General features: G+C 38.0%; 1 protein-coding gene across 1 annotated transcript in view; it reads right to left on the reverse strand.

Moving 5' to 3' along the window:
* Nucleotides 1–2,158: 2,158 nt before the first annotated feature.
* phgdh (phosphoglycerate dehydrogenase) overlaps nucleotides 2,159–8,200 on the reverse strand; it is a 9,042-nt gene continuing 3,000 nt past the window's right edge. The window contains exons 2-12 of the mRNA XM_015388668.1: nucleotides 7,535–7,686; nucleotides 7,395–7,460; nucleotides 7,244–7,298; nucleotides 6,981–7,079; nucleotides 6,767–6,899; nucleotides 6,539–6,687; nucleotides 4,988–5,140; nucleotides 4,406–4,544; nucleotides 4,010–4,137; nucleotides 3,711–3,933; nucleotides 2,159–2,521 (exon numbers count right to left, since the gene is read on the reverse strand). Coding sequence (XP_015244154.1) covers nucleotides 2,367–2,521; nucleotides 3,711–3,933; nucleotides 4,010–4,137; nucleotides 4,406–4,544; nucleotides 4,988–5,140; nucleotides 6,539–6,687; nucleotides 6,767–6,899; nucleotides 6,981–7,079; nucleotides 7,244–7,298; nucleotides 7,395–7,460; nucleotides 7,535–7,686 — 1,452 coding nt within the window. The 3' untranslated portion in view covers nucleotides 2,159–2,366. The remainder of the gene's footprint in view (nucleotides 2,522–3,710; nucleotides 3,934–4,009; nucleotides 4,138–4,405; nucleotides 4,545–4,987; nucleotides 5,141–6,538; nucleotides 6,688–6,766; nucleotides 6,900–6,980; nucleotides 7,080–7,243; nucleotides 7,299–7,394; nucleotides 7,461–7,534; nucleotides 7,687–8,200) is intronic.

The raw sequence follows: 8,200 nt of genomic DNA on the forward strand, positions 1-8,200 counted from the left end.
GGATTCCAATAACACTATTGGCTTAAAATTTGGATTTTCAAAGTATTTCACTGAGTACCCTATAAAGGGTTAAAAGTATCCTGTTGACATAAATGCCTAAAGGACTCGCACCTCTATATCTCTATGACCTACTTGAGACTTCAGTTCCTTCTCAGGCACCAAGATCAATGGATCAGTTGTGTTTGGTTGTCCAAAAAACAAGGATGAAGTTATCAAGCATTTTCAGTTGACTTCAAAACTCTAGAAATCCATTCCTGCCAATATTAGACAGGCTTTTTAAATTATTTTCAAGATACTTTTTAAAGCACATCTGTCCCTTTGCAATTACCTGCTGATATTGTATTATTGGTGCCTATCTCCAGCAGTCAATGGGCGAGAGGCGGGGTACACCGTGGACGCCATGCACACTTACACAGGTAAATTAACCAGGTCATGTTTTTGGACTGTGGGAGGAAGTCGGAGTACCCAGAGAGAACCCATGCTCAGGGAGAACATGCAAACTCCATGCAGAAAGACCGGGAATCAAACCCAGAACCTTCTTGCTGCAAGGCAGCAGTGCTACCCACTGCTCCACTGTGCTGATATCGTATTACGATTTGTTTGTTTTTTATGTTTGATTTTTCCCTTACAATTGTATTGATTTTTTATATCATCTTATTGCTTTTGTGTCCGTCAGAACTTTGGTAAAAACCGGTTGTTTTTCAATGCGTTTTATTAAAAAGTTTGTTGAGATAGTTGATTCAAATGTTTAACTACAGTGTTCCAGCCATTTTACAGTTAAAAGGGGTTGATTGAGGAGCTGGCCATATCTCATATCTCCCCCCAAACCTCACCGTACATCATAAGGTTAATCTCCCGTAGAGTTTAGAAAAACATTAGTAGGTATATGTCATTTCTTTTGTAAAATAGTGTTTCCAAAAATTAAAGTTTTTTGTTTTGTAATAAACCCAATTTTTGACCCCATAATGTAGTTTTTGCCTTGGACAACAAATCTTAGTTTACTGCATTTTCTCCTCCTGAATATAAAGAACTGCAATAGACTCGGTTTACGGAGATGATGACTTTGAGCAATGCAGTATTTGAAATCTAACTTTTTAGAAGTGAGACAAGCAGCCCACAGTCCTGCAAGACAAGCAGCTATAGACATTTGATATATAGGTGGATATTTCCTCATAATACTGATGTTTCAGAGTGGTCCAGCATTTTCCAAATTGAATCTTGTTGATTAGATGGACTGTTAGAAAGCCTTCAAACCTCAAAGACTGATAGGGCCGACAACCAAAGATAATTCCTCAGTATATCAGAGGAACATCTAAAACACAGGTCAGGAATTGAAAGAGGAAGAGGGTTTGTTGCTATAACACCAATAAGGATTACTCTTCTGGATATTGGAAAACAAGTGTAAATCATCTGACAGCATTTTTCATTAAATGTACTTAAAACCTTTTATTGAAAGATTTCAGATAGCTACATTATCAAGACATACCTTAATTCTTAAAAGGTCTTGTAACCAAGACCTTTTAAAAATTTCTTGTAACCTAAACCTCCCTGAGTAATGAGCTTATAAAAAATTAATAGTTTGCCCAACAGAAAATGTTCTTGTTGCAAACTTGTCTCTGTGTCATATAATTAATAAAATCAAACATTTCTCTATTTTAAAATTTCTTTAAGAGTTGAGAGTAAACTGCTACCCATAAAGTTAAATTTTCCCCTTATCAGGAAACTTTTAAGACAGTGTGGTTCATTCTTGAGTTTAATAAATATAATGAGGGTTGAAATTAACCAAAAGAAAAAAAAAAAGAAAGATTCTGACAATTAGTTTGACTTGTGGAAAACAGTATATCTATCCATTACCTAAACCAACCAGTGTTATTTTGCACAATAACATATTTCCTTATGTAAAGTTAAAGAATTCTCAGCCATTTTCTAGCTCAAACTTTCATTATGTTAAAAGACATTATGTCCATTATGTCTTTTAATAGTCCTAAATGCATAGAAAACTTTTCATTTATAGATTTTTGTAGCATTCCTACTCAATTTAAGTCAAAGTTAGAAAGCAAATAAATTATCAGCTTAAAATAAACCACATATTAGAAATGTAATAAACTTCAAAACCATCTCAGATCTTTTTAAAAAGGAGAATGTTAAAAAGTCATCAGCGCTTGCAAGACATTTTATTTTATTTTTACTACAATTGAACAAACAACTAAATACTGGAATGTTATCAAAAATAATTTTAAACTCAGAAGTGTGAAACTACTGAACATGTTAGATGTAAAGCTAAACACAAAGATTATTTATATGCAATTCTATTGAGAAGTTTAGGGTTTTTCCACAGACTAAATGTTATTCTGGGACTGTTTCAGTTAAATCGTTAGCTGAGCTGCATCTTTAACAAAGGACTTCAAGACGCCGAGATCTGGCAGGAGAGACGACACCCCGAGACAATACCACACATCCCCATTATGGTCCACAGGAGCGCTGAAGGAATCAATCTGCACTCCCTCTGAAGCCAACACTCCTAAACAAAGAACGATTGGGGGAAAAAAAATGTGGGTGTGAGTTTAAGAAACAAAGACAAACGTTTAACACTGCAATTCAGAAATGTTAACTGCAATCTTCAATCCCAATTAAAAGTCTTTGAGAATGGATATGCATGAAAACAATAGAGGGGGAAGAAGAAACTAAAAACAAGAACATTTAGAGTTTCATCATGGTTTTGAAAGCACATCTACCCTTAAAACTTCTCAACTTTAGCAGTAGAGTAAAAGTTTAGGTGCATTCTATACAGACATCTTTACAAACAAATATGGAACCTAAAGCACATGTTTTATATGTTTACTACAACTGATGATTCTTTGAAAATTAACAAATCTTCCAAAATGCTGATTTATAGATGTTGGAGCTCGGCCTGTTTTTTCAGTGTAGTCCTGTTTTTCTGACTGTGACTAAGTCTATGTGCTCTCTTTAAGTCTCTGACATGGGAGCTGTCTCGGAGCTCATCTGTCTGGCTGTGTGTTTCCTGGTAGGGGTCACCTGCAGAGCTGGTTAACCTTTTGTATCTCTGCTTCTTTTTTCTTTTTCTTCTTTTTTCTTTTCTTTTCTTTTTTTCTATGTCTGCTTCTGTCTCCTTAAACCCCAGTCAGCCTCGGCAGATGGCAGCTCAAACTGAGCCTGGTTCTGCTGTAGGTTTCCTCCAGTTAAAAGGGAGTTTTTCCTCTCAACTCTCACTACAAGCATGCTTGGTGTGATGGGTTTCTTTCGAGTCAAAAAGTCGATGTGATCTACTGGTTTTCCTTAGATAGAAAACTTTGACCCAATCTGACAGTATGAACTTGTTGAATTGTCTCTGAAAAGTTCCTTGAGATGACATGTGTTGTGAATTAGTGCTATATGAATAAATTGAATTGAAATGATAATTAAGGCTAAACAAGTTGGTGAAATGTGTTGATAAAATTCTGTCAAGATCTGAAAAAATAAATAAATAAATAAACCCTAATTCTAAACAAAGGTTTAAAGCATAAAAAAAAACAACACACATCAAAAGCTTAACACAGGGAAATTGCTCGGAAAACCTTTTGGTTATATTTACATGGCTTTCAGACAGTTTTCATGTTTAGTTATGCAGATTTATGCTTAATCTTTCCTGCACTAACGCAGTACTATGTGCCTTACTAGGTGGACTCTGACCCAGCTGTGTGTTTTCTTACCCGCCACAGACGAAAGCAGCTGAGGGCTGGCAGAGGCCTGAAGGAACATTAGGTTTCCAGTGAGAGACACGGGCTGCCTGAAGACGCAGTCGTTCAGCCCCAGCAGGACAGGAACGCCTCCTTGAACCGATCCAGTGGCTTTAAAACTGCAGCCGTCTCCTTTAACCTCAACCTTACACATACCAGCTGCTGCCACCTCCGTAACCCAGTGACTCTCATTCACCTGAGAACACGTTTTATAAATTAAACATATTTAATACCTTCCATTGGGAATTTATAACCATAGATCAATTTCATACCACTATTCCATTGTCCTTGGCGAGGCTCAGGACGTTGATGAGATTAGCTCTGCATCCAGACCCGTGGTTCAGAAGTCCCACGAGAACAGCTGAGGTCATATAACCCCCGCAGGTCTTCATGTAGTCTCCTGGTTTGCAGATAACAGTTTGTTGTAATGAGAAGCAGAACAGAAAAAAAATGCTTTTTAAAGCAGACAGGTTTACTTCATTAAAGACAAATCAGAAAAGGAAACTAGATCTGGACATATCTGTCCTTTCTATATAAAATACTGTTTCCTGATTTCACCACTAGAGGGAGGTAAAAGAAAAACCTGCTGTAATTTTACACTTGAAAGATTTACTCTACCTTTCAGATAACTCTCGATGAAAACAAGTTAGACCAGTCAGTAATATTACCTTGGGTGATGATGTGAGCATGACTCAACGGTTTCCTAGATGTAGCGCAGCTCTGAAGAACTGCGCCGACAGCTTCTCCTAGTTTGATCAGCTGCTGAGACTCCTGGGAGAATGTGCCGGCTAAAATCTGAGCATTTACCTAAAAAAGGACAGAGAGGATCAAAACATCAGAATTGGTTTAAACACTAAACTACTTGTCTGTTTTATAGGTCCATGTATGGACATAGTATTGCTTCTTTCAGAGTCCTATGTCCATATTGTGAGACTGACTCTGAATTCTGGTGAATTTCCCTGAAAGTTAAACTCCAGTTTTATTAGAGTTTAAATCTCAGTAGCAGAATATTTTCCACTAGATTCTGCTTACAGATATCTTTTTTTTGGGGTTAATCAGTACAATCAGACAGATACAGCTTTAACCTAAAAAACCTCAGGGCCCTCAGTCCACAGCTGTTATTAGATCAACATTAAATAAAAAGATAAATCTGTTTATTGGTTTTGTGGATTTTATTAGAGCACCTAGAGAACACATTTAAATTAGCAAAATAAAAATAAAAAGGTTTAACAGATTCAAGCGGCACTTACTGCTCCGACCAGGTTTTTGCCGTTCACCATGTCCACTATCTGCAGAGCGATATCCTCCCCACAGCGAGCCTGCGCCTCCTTCGTGCTGGCTCCAAGGTGAGGACAGCTGATGACGTTAGGATGGTCCACCAGAGGACGGTTCTTAGGCGGCTCCTGTGAACAAAAAAAACAAAAAGTTTTGTAATTACAGTTTTGAAAATGTTTTCATCAGATTTCACTTGCAATAATTAACCCTTATTCAACTTTTTTTTATCCATTTCCACAAAATTGTAATAAATTATAATTGAGCAGAGCTCACATTGCGTCATGGCCCCTAAATCATTCAGGCCAAGCACTAAAGAAATGGGTTTATGGTTATTTTGGGAACTACAGGCTTGGATAATGCAGAATGGGGGAAAATGTTTTTAAACCTACAACTAATTTCAGGATTTCTGAGAAGGAATGGCTCTCCTCTGATAAGTATATTATTATATTAATATTTAACATGCACAGAAGGTTAAATAACCCAATCACAAAATCCTGTCCCAGTTGAAGGATATATTGTGTAAAATGATCAACAGTAGGGGACAGTAGGGTTTCCTGAATCAAACTGATCAGTGGTATTTTTCTTTACTGAGCAATGTTTTATTTAAAATAAAAACCCGGATCAGCTGAAGGAAAGTCTGAGAAGGTGTATGACATCAATTCAATATGTGCACCTCTTCCAAGTTTGATTTATTTTGATGTTCTGTATAGTTTCAAACAGAGACAGCGCATCTAAAATGTGTCTGTTAAGAAAATTTTTTGCAGGCAAGTTATCAAAAGTGCTAAGCTACATTACAGATGTTATTTGTAAGGGAACCACATTACATGTTTTGTTTCTGTTTTTTAGTATAAACAACAACAACAACAACAACAAAAATCCTTAAGGTTGTTTATTGTCTACAGTGGAAGCAGTTGATAGTCTAATCAATTTCAAGTGAGGGCAAATAACACATTGCCCTCTTTAAAGCCATGCACAACTGGGGTCACAAAAGGGTCCATTCTGGGTCCCTTGTTGTTTAGCATCTATATAAATCATCTTTGAGGCTATATTATAGAGGACTGGGTAGCACCGTTGCCTAAAAGCAAGAAGGTTCTGGGTTCCATTCCTGGCTAAGGGTATTTCTGTATGGAGTTTGCATGTTCTCCCTGTGCATGTGTGGGTTCTCTCCGGGTACTCCGGCTTCCTCCAACAGTCCAAAAACATGACTGTTAAGTTAATTGGCTTCTCTAAATTGTTCTTAGATATGAGTGTGTGTGTGTGCATGGTTGTGGTCTTTGGTTGTTGCCCTGTGATAGACTGGTGACTGGTGAAGGTGGCCACACATACTGGCTCTTATGGCACATATCGACTGCCTTTATAATTTCTATTGACATACCTTTGTCTTATGAACTATTATTATCTTAATTCAGTAACGATTTCTGCAGATAATTGACAGAATTCAACTGGAGACTTTGAATCTTTATTAGAAAAAACATCATAAAAAAACTTCATAGATCACTGAGATACATTACCGGCTTTGATCTCACCTCAATAAAGACATCAAGTCCAGCTCCACCACACTGTCCAGACTCCAAAGCTCTGAGAAGAGCCTCCTCATCGATGATGCCCCCTCTTGCACAGTTTACAACCTTTACGCCTTTCTTGCACTTTGCAAACGTTTCATCATTGAGGAGACCTTAGAAATGAAAAAGACACAACATATGTCTGCTTATTGCTGCTTGCTTTGTGATCCTGTTAAAGACAGTGAAGCTCACCAACTGTAGCGGGCATGAGAGGGGTGTGGACAGTTATGTAGTCACACTGTGGCCAGAGCTGCTCCAGAGACATCTGCTCCACCCCCCAGCTCGCAGACACCTCAGGTGGAGTGATTGGATCATAGCCGACCGTCTAGCAGGAAGAGAAGAAATGGCCTCGTAATGTTTAATCTCAGAAGCCCACAAGTCTCATCATGTTTGACTCATGACTCACCCTCATGCCAAAAGCTTGCATTCGTGTAGCAACCTCCTTTCCTATTCGACCGAGCCCAACAATCCCAAGCACTTTGCCGTACAGCTCTGCACCCATGAACTGTGGAAGGGAAAACAAAGACCCCTACAACTAAATATGAACGGCGCAGAACCAACTGTCATGTTTCATTACTAACAACCGGATGAACAATGGATTCAACCATGCAACTTAAACTGCAATACGTGCAAAATCCAAACATCTCCCAGATGGGAGTCTCTGCCTACCTTTTTGCGATCCCAGTTGCCTTGTTTCATGGACATCGCAGCCTGAGGCACATTTCTAGAGACCACAGGAATAAATCAGTTTATATTTCATTTTGCTTGACTAATTAGGGCTTCTATTGAGGAGATGTTCAAATAGTCCGACTCCTCTTGCCTTGAGAGGCTCATCAGCAGAGCACAGGTCAGCTCGGCGGCACTGATCGTGTTACCACCTGGTGTGCTGGAGTAAAATAAACGGTATAGTGGGTCAAATAAACTCTCATAGAATATATATCCGTGTAGCTGAACACCTACTTCATGACAATAATGCCCTTTTTGGTGGCAGCATCGACATCCACATTGTCCACACCAGTCCCAGCTCTCCCAATGAGTTTGAGATTATCAGCAGCATTTATAACATCTGCTGTCACCTTGGTGGCAGATCTAACGACAAGGCCATCATAGTCCTGAAGTTTAAACCAGAGCACAGAATTATTTCAGCATTTATATAAATGAATTGAACCTTTTTATAACATTGAATTACAAGCGTATACCAATATATACACTCTTTTTACTAAAATGTATATAAATGAGATAAGAGATTATTTAAATCAATATTGTATTATTGTAATATGGTTACAATATCTTCTTATTTTATTTTTTATTTAATCTGAATATATGAATCTGGAATCCACACAAAACACGGTATCTGCACCTTTACCTAGGTAAATGTGCAAGGTAGCTGCGTTTTAGTGTAAAGATGAAACTCCTTGAGGCTGAAGAAGCCATAATAGGGGGTGAAACACTTATTCCACACCATTAGGTGGCGCAGTAATGGTGCCACAGAAGTGAAAAGGGTACAAGCAGAAACAAAAAAGCAGAGTGAAAACAAGAATCAATTAAAACAGGGCTGCAACTAATGATTAGTTTGCTGATTGATTCTTTTGGTCAATTACTTGATTATCAATCTGATGTTAAAAA

This window comes from Cyprinodon variegatus, unplaced genomic scaffold (genome assembly GCF_000732505.1).
Source record: "Cyprinodon variegatus isolate N-32 unplaced genomic scaffold, C_variegatus-1.0 Scaffold432, whole genome shotgun sequence".
Taxonomy (NCBI): Eukaryota; Metazoa; Chordata; class Actinopteri; order Cyprinodontiformes; family Cyprinodontidae; genus Cyprinodon; species Cyprinodon variegatus.